Raw genomic sequence first — 21,829 nt, forward strand, 5'->3', positions numbered from 1 at the left:
GGAGCAAGATGGCCGAATAGGAACAGCTCCAGTCTCCAACTCCCAGCGCGAGTGACACAGAAGACCGGAGATTTCTGCATTTTCAACTGAGGTACTGGGTTTATCTCACTGGGGAGTGCCAGACGATCGGTGCTGGTCAGCTGCTGCAGCCCGACCAGCGAGAGCTGAAGCAGGGCGAGGCATTGCCTCACCTGGAAAGCGCAAGGGGGAAGGGAATCCCTTTTCCTAGCCAGGGGAACTGAGACACACAACACCTGGAAAATCGGGTAACTCCCACCCCAATACTGCGCTTTAAGCAGACAGGCACACCAGGAGATCATATCCCACACCTGGCCAGGAGTGTCCCACACCCACGGAGCCTCCCTCATTGCTAGCACAGCAGTCTGTGATCTACCGGCAAGGCAGCAGCGAGGCTGGGGGAGGGGCGCCCGCCATTGCTGAGGCTTAAGTAGGTAAACAAAGCTGCTGGGAAGCTCGAACTGGGTGGAGCTCACAGCAGCTCAAGGAAACCTGCCTGTCTCTGTAGACTCCACCTCTGGGGACAGGGCACAGTAAATAATAACAAATGCAGCAGCTCTGCAGATGCAAACGACTCTGTCTGACAGCTTTGAAGAGAGCAGTGGATCTCCCAACACGGAGGTTGAGATCTGAGAAGGGACAGACTCCCTGCTCAAGTGGGTCCCTGACCCCTGAGTAGCCTAACTGGGAGACATCCCCCACTAGGGGCAGTCTGACACCCCACACCTCACAGGGTGGAGTACACCCCTGAGAGGAAGATTCCAAAGCAAGAATCAGACAGGTACACTAGCTGTTCAGAAATATTCTATCTTCTGCAGCCTCTCCTGCTGATACCCAGGCAAACAGGGTCTGGAGTGGACCTCAAGCAATCTCCTACAGCTACAACCTACAGCTGAGGATCCTGACTGTTAGAAGGAAAGCTATCAAACAGGAAGGACACCTACACCAAAACCCCATCAGTACATCACCATCATCAAAGACCAGAGGCAGATAAAACCACAAAGATGGGGAAAAAGCAGGGCAGAAAAGCTGGAAATTCAAAAAATAAGAGCGCATCTCCCCCGGCAAAGGAGCGCAGCTCATCGCCAGCAACGGATCAAAGCTGGACGGAGAATGACTTTGACGAGATGAGAGAAGAAGGCTTCAGTCCATCAAATTTCTCAGAGCTAAAGGAGGAATTACGTACCCAGCGCAAAGAAACTAAAAATCTTGAAAAAAAAGTGGAAGAATTGATGGCTAGAGTAATTAATGCAGAGAAGCTCACAAACGAAATGAAAGAGACGAAAACCATGGCACGAGAAATACGTGACAAATGCACAACCTTCAGTAACCATCTCCATCAACTGGAAGAAAGAATGTCAGCGATGGAGGATCAAATGAATGAAATGAAGCGAGAAGAGAAACCAAAAGAAAAAAGAAGAAAAAGAAATGAACAAAGCCTGCAAGAAGTATGGGATTATGTAAAAAGAGCAAATCTACGTCTGATTGGGGTGCCTGAAAGTGACGGGGAAAATGGAACCAAGTTGGAAAACACTCTTCAGGATATCATCCAGGAGAACTTCCCCAACCTAGTAGGGCAGGCCAACATTCAAATCCAGGAAATACAGAGAACGCCACAAAGATACTCCTCGAGAAGAGCAACTCCAAGACACATAATTGCCAGATTCACCAAAGTTGAAATGAAGGAAAAAATCTTAAGGGCAGCCAGAGAGAAAGGTCGGGTTACCCACAAAGGGAAGCCCATCAGACTAACAGCAGATCTCTCGGCAGAAACTCTTCAAGCCAGAAGAGAGTGGGGGCCAATATTCATCATTCTTAAAGAAAAGAATTTTAAACCCAGAATTTTATATCCAGCCAAACTAAGTTTCATAAGTGAAGGAGAAATAAAATCCTTTACAGATAAGCAAATGCTTAGAGATTTTGTCACCACTAGGCCTGCCTTACAAGAGACCCTGAAGGAAGCACTAAACATGGAAAGGAACAACCGGTACCAGCCATTGCAAAAACATGCCAAAATGTAAAGACCATCAAGGCTAGGAAGAAACTGCATCAACTAACGAGCAAAATAACCAGTTAATATCATAATGGCAGGATCAAGTTCACACATAACAATCTTAACCTTAAATGTAAATGGACTAAATGCTCCAATTAAAAGACACAGACTGGCAAACTGGATAAAGAGTCAAGACCCATCAGTCTGCTGTATTCAGGAGACCCATCTCACACGCAGAGACATACATAGGCTCAAAATAAAGGGATGGAGGAAGATTTACCAAGCAAATGGAGAACACAAAAAAGCGGGGGTTGCAATACTAGTCTCTGATAAAACAGACTTTAAACCATCAAAGATCAAAAGAGACAAAGAAAAAGGATGAGTTTGTGTCCTTTGCAGGGACATGGATGCAGCTGGAAACCATCATTCTTAGCAAACTATCACAGGAACAGAAAACCAAACACCGCATGTTCTCACTCGTAGGTGGGAACTGAACAATGAGATCACTTGGACTCGGGAAGGGGAACATCACACACCGGGGCCTATCATGGGGAGTGGGGAGGGGGGAGGGATTGCATTGGGAGTTATACCTGATGTAAATGACGAGTTGATGGGTGCAGCACACCAACATGGCACAAGTATACATATGTAGCAAACCTGCACGTTGTGCACATGTACCCTACAACTTGAAGTTTAACAATAATAAATAAATTAAAAAAAAAAAAAAGAGACAAAGAAGGACATTACATAATGGTAAAGGGATCAATTCAACAGGAAGAGCTAACTATCCTAAATATATATGCACCCAATACAGGAGCACCCAGATTCATAAAGCAAGTCCTTAGAGACTTACAAAGAGACTTAGACTCCCATACAATAATAATGGGAGACTTCAACACTCCACTCTCAACATTAGACAGATCAACGAGACAGAAAGTTAACAAGGATATCCAGGAATTGAACTCATCTCTGCAGCAAGCAGACCTAATAGACATCTATAGAACTCTCCACCCCAAATCAACAGAATATACATTCTTCTCAGCACCACATCGTACTTACTCCAAAATTGACCACGTAATCGGAAGTAAAGCACTCCTCAGCAAATGTACAAGAACAGAAATTATAACAAACTGTCTCTCAGACCACAGTGCAATCAAATTAGAACTCAGGACTAAGAAACTCAATCAAAACCGCTCAACTACATGGAAACTGAACAACCTGCTCCTGAATGACTACTGGGTACATAACGAAATAAAGGCAGAAATAAAGATGTTCTTTGAAACCAATGAGAACAAAGATACAACATACCAGAATCTCTGGGACACATTTAAAGCAGGGTGTAGAGGGAAATTTATAGCACTAAATGCCCACAAGAGAAAGCAGGAAAGATCTAAAATTGACACTCTAACATCGCAATTAAAAGAACTAGAGAAGCAAGAGCAAACACATTCGAAAGCTAGCAGAAGGCAAGAAATAACTAAGATCAGAGCAGAACTGAAGGAGATAGAGACACAAAAATCCCTCCAAAAAATCAATGAATCCAGGAGTTGGTTTTTTGAAAAGATCAACAAAATTGACAGACCACTAGCAAGACTAATAAGGAAGAAAAGAGAGAAGAATCAAATCGACGCAATTAAAAATGATAAAGGGGATATCACCACCGACCCCACAGAAATACAAACTACCATCAGAGAATACTATAAACACCTCTACGCAAATAAACTGGAAAATCTAGAAGAAATGGATAATTTCCTGAACACTTACACTCTTCCAAGACTAAACCAGGAAGAAGTTGAATCCCTGAAAAGACCAATAGTAGGCTCTGAAATTGAGGCAATAATTAATAGCCTACCAACCAAAAAAAGTCCAGGACCAGATGGATTCACAGCTGAATTCTACCAGAGGTACAAGGAGGAGCTGGTACCATTCCTTCTGAAACTATTCCAATCAATAGAAAAAGAGGGAATCCTCCCTAACTCATTTTATGAGGCCAACATCATCCTGATACCAAAGCCTGGCAGAGACACAACAAAAAAAGAGAATTTTAGACCAATATCCCTGATGAACATCGATGCAAAAATCCTCAATAAAATACTGGCAAACCGGATTCAGCAGCACATCAAAAAGCTTATCCACCATGATCAAGTGGGCTTCATCCCTGGGATGCAAGGCTGGTTCAACATTCGCAAATCAATAAACATAATCCAGCATATAAAGAGAACCAAAGACAAGAACCACATCATTATCTCAATAGATGCAGAAAAGGCTTTTGACAAAATTCAACAGCCCTTCATGCTAAAAACGCTCAATAAATTCGGTATGAATGGAACGTACCTCAAAATAATAAGAGCTATTTATGACAAACCCACAGCCAATATCACACTGAATGGGCAAAAACTGGAAAAATTCCCTTTGAAAACTGGCACAAGACAGGGATGCCCTCTCTCACCACTCCTATTCAACATAGTGTTGGAAGTTCTGGCTAGGGCAATCAGGCAAGAGAAAGAAATCAAGGGGATTCAGTTAGGAAAAGAAGAAGTCAAATTGTCCCTGTTTGCAGACGACATGATTGTATATTTAGAAAACCCCATCGTCTCAGCCCAAAATCTCCTTAAGCTGATCAGCAACTTCAGCAAAGTCTCAGGATACAAAATTAATGTGCAAAAATCACAAGCATTCTTATACACCAGTGACAGTCAAACAGAGAGCCAAATCAGGAATGAACTTCCATTCACAATTGCTTCAAAGAGAATAAAATACCTAGGAATCCAACTTACAAGGGATGTAAAGGACCTCTTCAAGGAGAACTACAAACCACTGCTCAGTGAAATCAAAGAGGACACAAACAAATGGAAGAACATACCATGCTCATGGATAGGAAGAATCAATATCGTGAAAATGGCCATACTGCCCAAGGTAATTTATAGATTCAATGCCATCCCCATCAAGCTACCAATGAGCTTCTTCACAGAATTGGAAAAAACTGCTTTAAAGTTCATATGGAACCAAAAAAGAGCCCGCATCTCCAAGACAATCCTAAGTCAAAAGAACAAAGCTGGAGGCATCACGCTACCTGACTTCAAACTATACTACAAGGCTACAGTAACCAAAACAGCATGGTACTGGTACCAAAACAGAGATATAGACCAATGGAACAGAACAGAGTCCTCAGAAATAATACCACACATCTACAGCCATCTGATCTTTGACAAACCTGAGAGAAACAAGAAATGGGGAAAGGATTCCCTATTTAATAAATGGTGCTGGGAAAACTGGCTAGCCATAAGTAGAAAGCTGAAACTGGATCCTTTCCTTACTCCTTATACGAAAATTAATTCAAGATGGATTAGAGACTTAAATGTTAGACCTAATACCATAAAAATCCTAGAGGAAAACCTAGGTAGTACCATTCAGGACATAGGCATGGGCAAAGACTTCATGTCTAAAACACCAGAAGCAACGGCAACAAAAGCCAAAATGGACAAATGGGATCTAATTAAACTAAAGAGCTTCTGCACAGCAAAAGAAACTACCATCAGAGTGAACAGGCAACCTACAGAATGGGAGAAAATTTTTGCAATCTACTCATCTGACAAAGGGCTAATATCCAGAACCTACAAAGAACTCAAACAAATTTACAAGAAAAAAACAAACAACCCCATCCAAAAGTGGGCAAAGGATATGAACAGACATTTCTCAAAAGAAGACATTCATACAGCCAACAGACACATGAAAAAATGCTCATCATCACTGGCCATCAGAGAAATGCAAATCAAAACCACAATGAGATACCATCTCACACCAGTTAGAATGGCGATCATTCAAAAGTCAGGAAACAACAGGTGCTGGAGAGGATGTGGAGAAATAGGAACACTTTTACACTGTTGGTGGGAGTGTAAACTAGTTCAACCATTATGGAAAACAGTATGGCGATTCGTCAAGGATCTAGAACTAGATGTACCATATGACCCAGCCATCCCATTACTGGGTATATACCCAAAGGATTATAAATTATGCTGCTATAAGGACACATGCACACGTATGTTTATTGCAGCACTATTCACAATAGCAAAGACTTGGAATCAACCCAAATGTCCATCAGTGACAAATTGGATTAAGAAAATGTGGCACATATACACCATGGAATACTATGCAGCCATAAAAAAGGATGAGTTTGTGTCCTTTGTAGGGACATGGATGCAGCTGGAAACCATCATTCTTAGCAAACTATCACAAGAACAGAAAACCAAACACCGCATGTTCTCACTCGTAGGTGGGAACTGAACAATGAGATCACTTGGACTCGGGAAGGGGAACATCACACACCGGGGCCTATCATGGGGAGAGGGGAGGGGGGAGGGATTGCATTGGGAGTTATACCTGATGTAAATGACGAGTTGATGGGTGCAGCACACCAACATGGCACAAGTATACATATGTAGCAAACCTGCACGTTGTGCACATGTACCCTACAACTTGAAGTTTAATAATAATAAATAAATTTAAAAATAATAATAATAATTAATTTTGCCAATTTATCAATATATGGGTGAATTTTCTTAATGGCTTTATTAGCCAAAAACAGCCACTCCAGAATATTATTATCTTGGTGTAAAACGGCCGTTGACGAATGGGGATTATGAAAAAGACACAACGAAAATGGAAGATTAGGTACAATATAATCAAGGTGAGCTTCACTAATTCTATTTTCTACAAATGACAATTCTTCTGCTGCTACAGGGGATAAAGTCCCCATAGGTTGAATACAAGTATTTACAGCTCTAAGATCAGTTAATAAGTGCCATTTTCTTTTTTTTCTTTTCTTTTCTTTTCTTTTTTTTTTTTTTTTTTTTTTTTTTTTTTTTTTTTTTTTTTGACGAGACAAACCCAGGGGAATTCCATGCAGATGTACTTGGTTCAATATGCCCCTCGGCCAATTGTTCCTTAACTAAATTCTTTAAAGCCTTAAGTTTTTCTTTAGGTAATGGCCACTGTTCCACCCAAACAGGAGTTGTAGTTTTCCACTTTAATTGTAAAGCTTGAGGCTTGTGGACAGTGGCTAAGAGTTTAAAGGATTGTAGCCCATTTTGAAAATCATATTTTTGGCAGCTGAAGAAATATGAGGAATGCTCAAAAAGGCACCAAATTGTAAAAGATTACGGCCCCAAAGGTTAATATTAATGGGAACGATATAAAAGGACACTTTTCCTTGTTGTCCTTCAGGTCCTACACAGCTCAGAGGCTTGACACTTTGATAGACTATAGAAGCAGTACCTAGGCCAGATAGAGTAACCGATACTTGTTTCTTTTTCCAATGATCAGGCCATTGAGCCAAACATATAATAGATACATCCGCTCCTGTGTCGACGAATCCCTCAAAAATATCCCATTAATTTGCAATGGACATAAAGGTTTTTCATCAGAAACTAAAGTTTCCCAGGAAACAATTTTCCCAGTACTACCGAAACCTCCTTGACGAGACACATCTCTAGATAAGAAAGGAAAAAAAAGGCAATAAAAGCAATTGTGCAATACGTTCCCCTGCCTCTAGGTGCATAAATTGTGAGACTTGTACCATAATAAGGATTTCATCAGTAAAATCAGGATCAATAATTCCTGGGACCCACCATTAACCCCAGCATAGAGCTGCTGCTTCGACCTAGTAAAAGTCCTACATGTCCCTTTGGCAAAGGACCACACACTCTGGTAGCCAACTTATATATTCCTCCATTAGGAGATAAAGTATAAGGTTGGACAATAGCTAGGTCAGCAGCGACACTCTGCTTAGTGGCAGCATAAAGCTGAGAAACTGGGGTAGGGTAAGATGTCTTTAAGGAGGACTTGAGGTCATTCCTTGATGTTGTAAGCCACTGCTCACTGGGTATTGGGGTAGGCCTGCATTGTAGTTGTTGGGGCCCTGAGCCTGCGGGCCCTGGCTCCCGTTTCCCGAGAGGGGTGACAATACGTTCCCACTTTTATCAGTTTTTGAACGGCATTCATTGGTCCAATGTTGACCCTTGCCACATTATTTACACATATCAGATGGTAACCTTTTTTCTTTTAGAGCAGAAGAGCCTAATTTTTTTGGCATTCTTTTTTAAAATGACTGGGTTTCCCACACTGATAGCATACACCTTGTTTAGAATTGTCTTTTAAAGCCTTAGAAAGTGCCCCAGCAAACAATTGAGCATTGTAAATAGCTCCTCCAACACCTGCACAAGCCCGAATGTATTCAGCTAAATCAGCTCCACTAGCTTTTAGAGGACGCAGATTAGCACTCTCAAAAGCCAGAGTATCCAAAATAATTTTAGTAGCAGGGCCTGAACCTACAGTCTTTAATACAGCATCTTGAAGACGGGCTACAAAATCTGGATACGGCTCAGTGGCTCCTTGTAGGATCTTTACAAAAGATAAAGAAGTTTTACCCGCTGTTTCAACCTTAGTCCATGCTTTTATAAACAAGGCTTTAATCTGAGTGAGAGCAATATCATCTAGGCCTGCGTGAGCATTAAGAGTGACGTATTGTCCTGAACCCGTAAGCTGCTCTTCAGTAGGCCCTGGGGGATTTCTGGTAGCATTTTTTCTAGCTTGTACTCTTGCTTCCTCCCACCACCAATTTTTTAATTGAAGCCATTGCGAACGATCAAGGACAGCCTGTCCCAACGTTTCCCAGTCAATAGGAATCATCATATGTTCTGAAGAGAAGGAATCAAGAAGGCCAAGAACAAATGGTGACTGAGGTCCATAATTAGAAATTGCAGCTTTCATTTCTTTCAAAAATTTAAATTTTAGGGCTATAAAAGTCACATTCTGGCCACCGTTTGAGAACTGAGCATTGGGGCCAAAAGCAGCCCGTGTTATTGGGAATAAATCTAATTCCTCAAAATCATCCTTTTCCTTCAATTCCTTCTTTTCTCCTACAGGAGGAAGAGGCACAGAGTTAAGGCTTGTGGCGGAGACATAGGAGAAACAGGAACAGCGGTACCTTGCAATTTTAACAACTGTTGTAACATCTCTAAAATGCGCTGCAAATCAGAATTTCCTTCAGATGAAGGAGGCATTAGCTCTTTTTCCAATTCCTTGTCCTCAACAACCGGGGCGTAAATATGTTCCTCTCTAGGATCATTCCTCTCTAAAACTTCAGATGCCTCACCTCCTGTGGCAGTATCACCATGCTCTGAGTCAGTTTCAAGTAACTCTAATGCCTGAGTAATGGAACTACACAAAGTCCACAAAGTCAGAGGCATCGTTTGCCCTCGCTGATGAGCTCGACGCAGGACTTTAACCACTTGTAACCATTCCTTTCGATTTAACTGCACTTTGGTTTGATATTGAAACCAATAACAATGTTGTTCAACATGGGCAAACAATCGCTTCAAAGTCTTATGTTCCTTAACTAACTTCTACTCCTATAGACATCAACAGTCCCTGGAGTAACCGCAAATATTCAGAGGCCAGAGAGGTGGAATTCCCCATAATTTTCCCGTGGGTCCCCCTTCCTTTATTTACCTGCCCGGGGTGTTCCCCCTCCGGTTCCTTGCTCTCGTGGAGCCACGGACCCTGCTCACTGTGCCAGATGTTGGGGTCTGCGTGTTTCCTAAACAAAGGAATGAACACACAAGACAACACAAGACAAGACAAACATGGCGGCCGCCTCGAATGGTGCGCTCTGCTTTATTTTATACAGTCGTTTGTGGAATGTTGGCAAGTCACAAGATACATTGTTGTTTTTCTAACCTTTCCCTGACTTTCTGGATTTTCAAGATGTTTACACATAACAAGCCCCCAACGCCCTGCTTCGTTTACAAGAGCATGACTTATCAGGAACGCCCTGCTTCGTTTGCCAGAGCAGGACTTATGGGGAACACTCTGTTTGCGAGCACGTAGTCCTCTACATCCAGTGTCCTGGTTGTTTGCAATAAGGGCGGGCATCTTGGGAAGAATTTCTTCTTTCAGAACCTCTTGGTCGTGATTTAAAATGAGAATGAGAAGGTGCCTGTGGTCTTGACCCCTGTAACTGTTGTAATTGAAGGGTCCTAAACTTTTTAGCCTTTTGAGTGTTTTCTTGCTCCAGAGTTCCCTAAAAATGTTCAGGAAAGGCCACCAATTCAGTCACTTCCCATCTCAGCTTATGTTTTTTAATTAAACTGCTAAGTTCACGATGGAGTCCATTTATAAATAGAAAAGCTAATGCCATTTCAGTCCCTGCGAGAAATTCTCCTTGCTGTACTTTGAGCCCAGAATATTTCACAATGTTTGTGAGTTCTGTAATCTAAGATTGGTTCATCTTTTTTTTGTTTACAACATTGTATGACGAACCAATCAATTATTTTGTAGAAAAAAATAGGAATTGAATTTAAGAGGTTTTTAGCAAATTTTCTAGCTACCTTTGGTTCTTCTCATGAGGAACTTTTGGAGGGGTTTTTAATATTCTCTCAGGTTTGTCCGATTCTGCTGCTCCCATTTATTTCTGAGATTCATCATATCCTAATATCATGTAAATAAATTACCAAAGGTCAGAAACTCCTAGATCATAAGCTCCTAAGGAGATTCTAAATTCTTCAGTAAATTTTTGAGAATTTTTCCTTGAACCAGGGAAGTCCTTCACAATGGCTATAAGCACGGTTTTAGACCACAGAGTGAACATGATTACAGAAGGCAGGACTAACTGACTAGAACATCTCACTTTGTAAGATATATGTCTAATTTCTTTTTGTTTTTGCCATTATCTTCAGGACAAAAGGATAATTTAGCAAAAAAATGGTTAGTGGACTCAGTGTCTAGGTGGAGATGGATAAAGAAAAGGAAGAGTTGGGATTAGTTGAGTCAGAGTACAGTCCTCTTTTGTCATGTCCTTAGTCTGTTGCTTAAGATTTTCATTTGCTTTTTGCAAAAAATCTTTTAAAAAGGTGACTTTTGATTAATTTAGCCTTTTAGAAGCTTATGCATACCAATAAAAGAATATGTTTCACTGTTTTGTGAGGGTTTTGATCCCCCTTTTTAATATGACTCAAAGATAAACAATCTTATCCAAATTAAAACTTCTCCATTGCAGCCATCTGAATTCTAAGTTTTCTTTAATGAGTTTAACCCATTTTTTGAAAAATACACACACCTGAGCCCATAATTTTTGCACACAAAATTAGCTGAAGTCCTGGAAGGTGGATTCCCAGACTCTGAGTTGAAATGATCCCATTATTAAAAATAAGGTACCTGATCAGGGCAATCAGAAAGGAAAAGAAATAAAGGGTATTGAATTAGGAAAAGAGGCAGTCAAATTGTCCCTATTTGCAGATGACATGATTTTATATTTAGAAAACCCCATCATCTCAGCTCAAAGTCTCCTTAAGCTGATCAGCAACTTCAGCAAAGTCTCAGGATACAAAATCAATGTGCAAAAATCACAAGCATTCCTGTACACCAATAACAGACAAACAGAGAGCCAAATCATGAGTGAACTCCCATTCACAATTGCTTCAAAGAGAATAAAATACCTAGGAATCCAACTTACAAGGGATGTAAAGGACCTCTTCAAGGAGAACTACAAACCACTGCTCAGTGAAATAAAAGAGGACACAAACAAATGGAAGAACATTCCATGTTCATGGATAGGAAGAATCAATATTGTGAAAACGACCATACTGCTGAAGGTAATTTGTAGATTCAATGCCATCCCCATCGAGCTACCACTGACTTTCTTCACAGAATTAGAAAAAACTACTTTAAAGTTCATATGGAACCAAAAAAGAGACTGTATTGTCAAGACAATCCTAAGCCAAAAGAACAAAACTGGAGACCTCACGCTACATGACTTCAAACTATACTACCAGGCTGCAGTAACCAAAACAGCATGGTACTGGTACCAAAACAGAGATGGAAGACCAATGGAACAGAACAGAGCCCTCAGAAATAATACCACACATCCACAACAATCTGATCTTTGACAAACCTGAGAGAAACAAGAAATGGGGAAAGGATTCCCTATTTAATAAATGGTGCTCGGAAAACTGGCTAGGCATATGTAGAAAGCTGAAACTGGATCCCTTCCTTACACCTTATACAAAAATTAATTTAAGATGGATTAAAGACTTAAATGTTAGACCTAAAACCATAAAACCCATAGAATAAAACTTAGGCAATACCATTCAGGACATAGGCATGGGCAAGGACTTCATGACAAAAACACCAAAAGCAATGGTTACAAAAGCCAAAATTGACAAATGGGATCTAAATAAACTAAAGAGCTTTTGCACAACAAAAGAAACTACCATCAGAGCGAACAGGCAACCTGCAGAATGGGAGAAAATTTTTACAATCCACCCATCTGACAAAGGGCTAATATCCAGAATCTACAAAGAATTTAAACACATTTACAAGAAAAAATCAGACACCCCCATTAAAAAGTGGGCAAAGGATATGAACAGACATTTCTCAAAAGAAGACATTTATGCAGAAAACAGACATATGAAAAAAATGCTCATCAACACTGGTCATCAGAGAAATGCAAATCAAAACCACAATGAGATACCATCTCACACCAGTTAGAATGGCAATCATTAAAAAGTCAGGAAACAACAGTTGCCGGAGAGGATGTGGAGATATAGGAACACCCTTACACTATTGGTGGGAGTGTGTATATTAGTTCAAACATTGTGGAAGACAATGTGGCAATTCCTCAAGGATCTAGAAATAGAAATATCATTTGACCCAGCCATCCCATTACTGGGGATATACCCAAAGGATTATAAATCATGCTGCTATAAAGACACATGCACATGAATGTTTATTGTGGCATTATTCACCACAGCAAAGACTTGGAACCAACCCAAATATCCATCAATGATAGACTGGATTAAGAAAATGTGGCACATATACACCATGGAATACTATGCAGCCAGAAAAAAGGATGAGTTCATGTCCTTTGTAGGGACATGGATGAAGCTGGAAACCATCATTCTCAGCAATCTATCACAAGGACAGAAAACCAAACACCCCATGTTCTCATTCATAGGTGGGAATTGAACAATGAGAACACTTGGACACAGGGTGAGGAACATCACACACTGGGGTCTGTTGTGGGGGGGTAACATTAGGAGGAATACCTAATGTAAATGATGAGTTAATGGGTGCAGCACACCAATCTGGCACATGTATACATATGTAACAAACTTGCACGTTGTGCACATGTACCCTAGAACTTAAAGTGTAATAATTTAAAATAAAGGAAAAAAATAAAATAAGGTACCTGCACAAGGTCTGACCCCTCTAACTGAATCCAATCCATTTAATTATCAAGACCAATTTGATCCTGGATGCAGTCCAGTCTAAGTATTGCTCAAATAAACTCAGAGAGCTCAGAACACATTTTAGCAAAGCTCCAAATATGAAAGAAAACTCACCCACGACCTTCAGTTACAATCAAGAGAGCAGTGAACACAACTGCTTCCACAGTCACCTCACCTGGTCGATTGGTGTTCCTGGGGTCCACACAGTTTTCTTCTTTTTTTTTTTTATTTATTTTTTATTACCATTATACTTTAAGTTCTAGGGTACATGTGCATAACATGCAGGTTTGTTACATATGTATGCTTGTGCCATGTTGCTGTGCTACACCCATCAACTCGTCAGCACCCATCAACTCGTCATTTACATCAGGTATAACTCGCAATGCAATCCCTCCCCACTTCCCCCTCCCCATGATAGGCCCCGTTGTGTGATGTTCCCCATCCCGAGTCCAAGTGATCTCATTGTTCAACTAGTTCAAATATTATGGAAAACAGTATGGCGATTCCTCAAGGATCTAGAACTAGATGTACCATATGACCCAGCCATCCCATTACTGGGTATATACCCAAAGGATTATAAATCATGCTGCTATAAAGACACATGCACACGTATGTTTATTGCGGCACTATCAACAATAGCAAAGACTTAGAATCAACCCAAATGTCCATCAGTGACAGACTGGATTAAGAAAATGTGGCACATATACACCATGGAATACTATGCAGCCATAAAAAAGGATGAGTTTATGTCCTTTGTAGGGACATGGATGCAGCTGGAAACCATCATTCTTAGCAAACTATCACAAGAACAGAAAACCAAACACCGCATGTTCTCACACATAGTTTTCTTCAAATCCAACTTCTGATACCAGATTTGCTAAAAGGAAACTTCTGACAAATTAACTGTAACAGAGTTTAATTGAACTAGAAAAAAGAAAAGATTCATAAATTGGGGGGAGTAAGATGGCCGAATAGGAAAAGCTCCAGTCTCCAACTCCCAGTGCGATCGACACAGAAGACCGGTAATTTCTGCATTTTCAACTGAGGTACTGGGTTCATCTCACTGGGGAGTGCCAGACAATCGGTGCTGGTCAGCTGTTGCAGCTCAACCAGCGAGAGCTGAAGCAGGGCGAGGCATCACCTCACCTGGGAAGTGCAAGAGGGAAGGGAATCCTTTTTCCTAGCCAGGGGAACTGAGACACACAACACCTGGAAAATCGGGTAACTCCCACCCCAATACTGCGCTTTAAGCAAACAGGCACACCAGGAGATTATATCCCACACCTGGCCAGGAGGATCCCACGCCCACAGAGCCTCCCTCATTGATAGCACAGCAGTCTGCGATCTACCAGCAAAGCAGCAGTGAGGCTGGGGGAGGGGCGCCCACCATTGCTGAGGCTTAAGTAGGTAAACAAAGCTGCTGGGAAGCTCGAACTGGGTGGAGCTCACAGCAGTTCAAGGAAACCTGCCTGTCTCTGTAGACTACAACTCGGGGGATAGGGCACAGTAAACAATAACAAAAGCAGCAGAAACCTCTGCAGACGCAAACGACTCTGTCTGACAGCTTTGAGGAGAGCAATGGATCTCCCAACATGGAGGTTGAGATCTGAGAAGGGACAGACTGCCTACTCAAGTTGGTCCCCGACCCCTGAGTAGCCTAACTGGGAGACATCCCCCACTAGGGGCAGTTTGACACCCCACACCTCACAGGGTGGAGTACACCCCTGAGAGGAAGCTTCCAAAGCAAGAATCAGACAGGGACACTCGCTGTTCAGCAATATTCTATCTTCTGCAGCCTCTGCTGCTGATACCCAGGCAAACAGGGTCTGGAGTGGACCTCAAGCAATCTCCAACAGACCTACAGCTGAGGGTTTTGACTGTTAGAAGGAAAACTATCAAACAAGAAGGACACCTACACCAGAACCCCATCAGTACGTCACCATCGTCAAAGACCAGAGGCAGATAAAAACCACAAAGATGGGGAAAAAGCAGGGCAGAAAAGCTGGAAATTCAAAAAATAAGAGCACATCTCCCCCGGCAAAGGAGCGCAGCTCATCGCCAGCAACGGATCAAAGGTGGACGGAGAATGACTTTGACGAGATGAGAGAAGAAGGCTTCAGTCCATCAAACTTCTCAGAGCTAAAGGGGGAATTACCTACCCAGCGCAAAGAAACTAAAAATCTTGAAAAAAAAGTGGAAGAATTGATAGCTAGAATAATTAATGCAGAGAAGTTCATAAACGAAATGAAAGAGATGAGAACCATGACACGAGAAATACGTGACAAATGCACAAGCTTCAGTAACCGACTCGATCAACTGGAAGAAAGAGTATCAGCGATTGAGGATCAAATGAATGAAATGAAGCGAGAAGAGAAACCAAAAGAAAAAAGAAGAAAAAGAAAAGAACAAAGCCTGCAAGAAGTATGGGATTATGTAAAAAGAGCAAATCTACGTCTGATTGGGGTGCCTGAAAGTGAGGGGGAAAATGAAACCAAGTTGGAAAATATTCTTCAGGATATCATCCAGGAGAACTTCCCCAACCTAGTAGGGCAGGCCAACATTCAAATCCAGGAAATATAGAGAATGGAACAAAGATACTCCTCGAGAAGAGCAACTCCAAGACACAACATTGCCAGATTCACCAAAGTTGAAATGAAGGAAAAAATCTTAAGGGCAGCCAGAGAGAAAGGTCAGGCTACCCACAAAGGGAAGCCCATCAGATTAACAGCAGATCACTCGGCAGAAACTCTACAAGCCAGAAGAGAGTGGGGGCCAATATTCAACATTCTTAAAGAAAAGAATTTTCAACCCAGAATTTCATATCCAGCCAAACTAAGTTTCATAAGTGAAGGAGAAATAAAATCCTTTACAGATAAGCAAATGCTTAGAGATTTTGTCACCACTAGGCATGCCTTACAAGAGACCCTGAAGGAAGCACTAAACATGGAAAGGAACAACCGGTACCAGCCACTGCAAAAACATGCCAAAATGTAAAGACCATCGAGGCTAGGAAGAAACTGCATCAACTAACGAGCAAAATAACCAGTTAATATCATAATGGCAGGATCAAGTTCACACATAACAATATTAACCTTAAATGTAAATGGACTAAATGCTCCAATTGAGAGACATAGACTGACAAAGTGGATAAAGAGTCAAGACCCATCAGTCTGCTGTATTCATGAGACCCATCTCACATGCAGAGACATACATAGGCTCAAAATAAAGGGATGGAGGAAGATTTACCAAGCAAATGGAGAACAAAAAAAAGCAGGGGTTGCAATCCTAGTCTCTGATAAAACAGACTTTAAACCATCAAAGATCAAAAGAGACAAAGAAGGCCATTACATAATGGTAAAGGGATCAATTCAACAAGAAGAGCTAACTCTCTTAAATATATATGCACCCAACACAGGAGCACCCAGATTCATAAAGCAAGTCCTTAGAGACCTACGAAGAGACGTAGACTCCCATACAATAATAATGGGAGATTTCAACACTCCACTGTCAACATTAGACAGATCAACGAGACAGAAAGTTAACAAGGATATCCAGGAATTGAACTCATCTCTGCAGCAAGCAGTTCTAATAGACATCTATAGAACTCTCCACCCCAAATCAACAGAATATACATTCTTCTCAGCATCACATCGCACTTACTCCAAAATTGACCACATAATTGGAAGTAAAGCACCCCTCAGCAAATGTACAAGAACAGAAATTATAACAAACTGTCTCTCAGACCACAGTACAATCAAACTAGAATTCAGGACTAAGAAACTCAATCAAAACCGCTCAACTATATGGAAACTGAATAACCTGCTCCTGAATGACTACTGGGTACACAACGAAATGAAGGCAGAAATAAAGATGTCCTTTGAAACCAATGAGAACAAAGATACAACATACCAGAATCTCTGGGACACATTTAAAGCAGTGTGTAGAGGGATATTTAGAGCACTAAATGCCCACAAGAGAAAGCAGGAAAGATCTAAAATTGACACTCTAACATTGCAATTAAAAGAACTAGAGAAACAACAGCAAACACATTCGAAACCTAGCAGAAGGCAAGAAAGAACTAAGATCAGAGCATAACTAAAGGAGATAGAGACACAAAAAAACCCTCCGAAAAATCAATGAATCCAGGAGTTGGTTTTTTGAAAAGATCAACAAAATTGACAGACCACTAGCAAGACTAATAAAGAAGAAAAGAGAGAAGAATCAAATAGACACAAAAAAAAGATAAAGGGGATATCACCACTGACCCCACAGAAATACAAACTACCATCAGAGAATACTATAAACACCTCTACCAAAATGAACTGGAAAATCTAGAAGAAATGGATAATTTCCTGGACACTTACACTCTTCCAAGACTAAACCAGGAAGAAGTTGAATCCCTGAATAGACCAATAGCAGGCTCTGAAATTGAGGCAATAATTAATAGCCTACCAACCAAAAAAACTCCAGGACAAGATGGATTCACAGCTGAATTCTACCAGAGGTACAAGGAGGAGCTGGTACCATTCCTTCTGAAACTATTCCAATCAATAGAAAAAGAGGGAATCCTCCCTAACTCATTTGATGAGGCCAACATCATCCTGATACAAAAGCCTGGCAGAGACACAACAAAAAAAGAGAATTTTAGACCAATATTCCTGATGAACATCGATGCAAAAATCCTCAATAAAATACTGGCAAACCGGATTCAGCAGCACATCAAAAAGCTTATCCACCATGATCAAGTGGGCTTCATCCCTGGGATACAAGGCTGGTTCAACATTCGCAAATCAATAAACATAATCCAGCATATAAACAGAACCAAAGACAAGAACCACATGATTATCTCAAAAGATGCAGAAAAGGCTTTTGACAAAATTCAACAGCCCTTCATGATAAAAACGCTCAATAAATTTGGTATGGATGGAACGTACCTCAAAATAATAAGAGCTATTTATGACAAACCCACAGCCAATATCACACTGAATGGGCAAAAACTGGAAAAATTCCCTTTGAAAACTGGCACAAGACAGGGATGCCCTCTCTCACCACTCCTATTCAACATAGTGTTGGAAGTTCTGGCTAGGGCAATCAGGCAAGAGAAAGAAATCAAGGGTATTCAGTTAGGAAAAGAAGAAGTCAAATTGTCCCTGTTTGCAGATGACATGATTTTATATTTAGAAAACCCCATTGTCTCAGCCCAAATTCTCCTTAAGCTGATAAGCAACTTCAGCAAAGTCTCAGGATACAAAATCAATGTGCAAAAATCATAAGCATTCTTATACACCAGTAACAGACACAGAGCCAAATCATGAATGAACTTCCATTCACAATTGCTTCAAAGAGAATAAAATACCTAGGAATCCAACTTACAAGGGATGTGAAGGACCTCTTCAAGGAGAACTACAAACCACTGCTCAGTGAAATAAAAGAGGACACAAACAAATGGAAGAACATACCATGCTCATGGATAAGAAGAATCAATATCGTGAAAATGACCATACTGCCCAAGGTTATTTATAGATTCAATGCCATCCCCGTCAAGCTACCAATGAGCTTCTTTACAGAATTGGAAAAAACTACTTTAAAGTTCATATGGAACCAAAAAAGAGCCCGCATCTCCAAGACAATCCTAAGTCAAAAGAACAAAGCTGGAGGCATCACGCTACCTGACTTCAAACTATACTACAAGGCTATAGTAACCAAAACAGCATGGTACTGGTACCAAAACAGACATATAGACCAATGGAACAGAACAGAGTCCTCAGAAATAGTACCTCACATCTACAGCCATCTGATCTTTGACAAACCTGAGAGAAACAAGAAATGGGGAAAGGATTCCCTATATAATAAATGGTGCTGGGAAAATTGGCTAGCCATAAGTAGAAAGCTGAAACTGGATCCTTTCCCTACTCCTTATACGAAAATTAATTCAAGATGGATTAGAGACTTAAATGTTAGACCTAATACCATAAAAATCCTAGAGGAAAACCTAGGTAGTACCATTCAGGACATAGGCATGGGCAAAGACTTCATGTCTAAAACACCAGAAGCAACGGCAACAAAAGCCAAAATGGACAAATGGGATCTAATTGAACTAAAGAGCTTCTGCACAGCAAAAGAAACTACCATCAGAGTGAACAGGCAACCTACAGAATGGGAGAAAATTTTTGCAATCTACTCATCTGACAAAGGGCTAATATCCAGAACCTACAAAGAACTCAAACAAATTTACAAGAAAAAAACAAACAACCCCATCAAAAAGCGGGCAAAGTATATGAACAGACATTTCTCAAAAGAAGACATTCATACAGCCAACAGATACATAAAAAAATGCTCATCATCACTGGCCATCAGAGAAATGCAAATCAAAACCACAATGAGATACCATCTCACACTAGTTAGAATGGCGATCATTAAAAAGTCAGGAAACAACAGGTGCTGGAGAGGATGTGGAGAAATAGGAACACTTTTACACTGTTGGTGGGACTGTAAACTAGTTCAACCATTATGGAAAACAGTTTTGTGATTCCTCAGGGATCTAGAACTAGATGTACTATATGACCCAGCCATCCCATTACTGGGTATATACCCAAAGGATTATAAATCATGCTGCTATAAAGACATATGCACACGTATGTTTATTGCAGCACTATTCACAATACCAAAGACTTGGAATCAACCCAAATGTCCATCAGTGACAGACTGGATTAAGAAAATGTGGCACATATACACCATGGAATACTATGCAGCCATTAAAAAGGATGAGTTTGTGTCTTTTGTAGGGACATGGATGCAGCTGGAAACCATCATTCTTAGCAAACTATCACAAGAACAGAAAACCAAACACCACATGTTCTCACTCATAGGTGGGAACTGAACAATGAGATCACTTGGACTCGGGAAGGGAAACATCACACACCAGGGCCTATCACGGGGAGGGGGGCGGGGGGAGGGATGGCATTGGGAGTTATACCTGATGTAAATGACGAGTTGATGGGTGCTGACGAATTGATGGGTGCAGCACACCAACATGGCACAAGTATACATATGTAACAAACCTGCACATTATGCACATGTACCCTAGAACTTAAAGTATAATAATAATAATAATAATAATAATAATAATGATAATAAAGAAAAAAAAGATTCATAAATTGAGCACCTTCCAGAGTCACAGTAGATGCAGAGAGATTCCAGGGATGCCTCATGGTCACAACAAATTTATAGACAAAAAACAAAAAGGAAAGTGACATACAGAAATCAGAAGTGAGGTCCAGAAACAGCTGGATTAGTTACAGGTTGGTGTTTGCCTTTTTTGGACACAGTTTCAACACTCAGCGTTGTATGAGTGGTTGTAGTATGGCTGCTGGGATTGGCCAAGACTCAGCTTTTGTTAGAGGCACATACTCCTAAGTTAAGTTTTCAATCTTGTCTACCTATTAAGTTAGGTTATGGTTTGTCCACAAGGACTCAAATATAGAAGTACTAAATATAGTCCCTCTTAGGCCATATTTAGTTTGCTTTTGCATCACTTAAAAGAGGGAACTAATCTATGAATATGCAAAGCACACAGAGTGATACAATGGACTCTAGAATATCAAAAGGGAGCATGTAGGAGAGCCAGGATATAAAACTACACATTAGGTTCAACGCACACTACACAGGTGATGGGTACTCTAGAATCTTAGAATTCACCATTATATAATTTATCCACATAAATAAAATCCACCTGTATCCCAAGAGCTATTGACATAATTAAAAATTTTCCAGACATCATGGATAATGAACAAGGATGGCATTGTTCATTGTGTAAAGGGAAAGATGTCATTCCCTTTACTCTAGAAATAGGTGTTCAATAAACCTTTCACTGTCTTTACTGACCTCAGGCTCCAGGCCTCACAGAGTACCACAATGTCTAACTGAAACAAGGTCACATTCACTTAGATAAAATACAGCATATTTTAATTGTCAGTCAAGCATTATGAGTAAATTTTATTAGGAGTCTGACTTTATTTTTGATGTTTGATAACTGACATCTTTCAGGTCTCACATATCCCTTTTGTCTCTTCCCACACATCTGGGCAAAACAGCAAGAAGCCTGGGTGCTCAGTTCCTTGGGCACCTGGGGTGACGTTAAGCCATGAAAAGTCCTGATTGATTCCTGTGAAATAAATATTCACATTTTACCTTAATATGTGATCTTGCCTTTTTTCCTGAAGTTAATAATTGTCTTAATATTTAATTGCTATGTTTTCTATATACCTACCATAAGTTTATCCCCAAGCCCTTGAGTGTACTAAAATGAATTGCAATACTTTCAAGTATATGAGATGAACTATGATCTATTTTCTTTTGAAAAACCTCTTTGAGACCTTAATTTGTTGCTCCAATCTGAACTAATTTTTCTCCAGGCTTGAATTGAAACACAACTGATACCTAGGGCTTTCCCATCTCCTCAGTCTAAAAATGCCTTTCTTTTTCTTTTTCTTTCTCTTTTCTCAATTCTAGGCAGCCTCCCTTAAGGTTAGAG

General features: G+C 40.6%; 1 protein-coding gene across 1 annotated transcript in view; it reads left to right on the top strand.

Annotated features, from left to right (window-relative positions):
• The window catches only part of LOC103247423 (zinc finger X-linked protein ZXDA-like), a 110,749-nt gene extending 99,314 nt beyond the window's left edge, over nt 1-11,435 (top strand). The window contains exon 2 of the mRNA XM_073013627.1: nt 8,935-11,435. Coding sequence (XP_072869728.1) covers nt 8,935-8,955 — 21 coding nt within the window. The 3' untranslated portion in view covers nt 8,956-11,435. The remainder of the gene's footprint in view (nt 1-8,934) is intronic.
• The last annotated feature ends 10,394 nt before the right edge of the window (nt 11,436-21,829 follow it).

Source organism: Chlorocebus sabaeus, chromosome X (genome assembly GCF_047675955.1).
Source record: "Chlorocebus sabaeus isolate Y175 chromosome X, mChlSab1.0.hap1, whole genome shotgun sequence".
Classification (NCBI taxonomy): domain Eukaryota; kingdom Metazoa; phylum Chordata; class Mammalia; order Primates; family Cercopithecidae; genus Chlorocebus; species Chlorocebus sabaeus.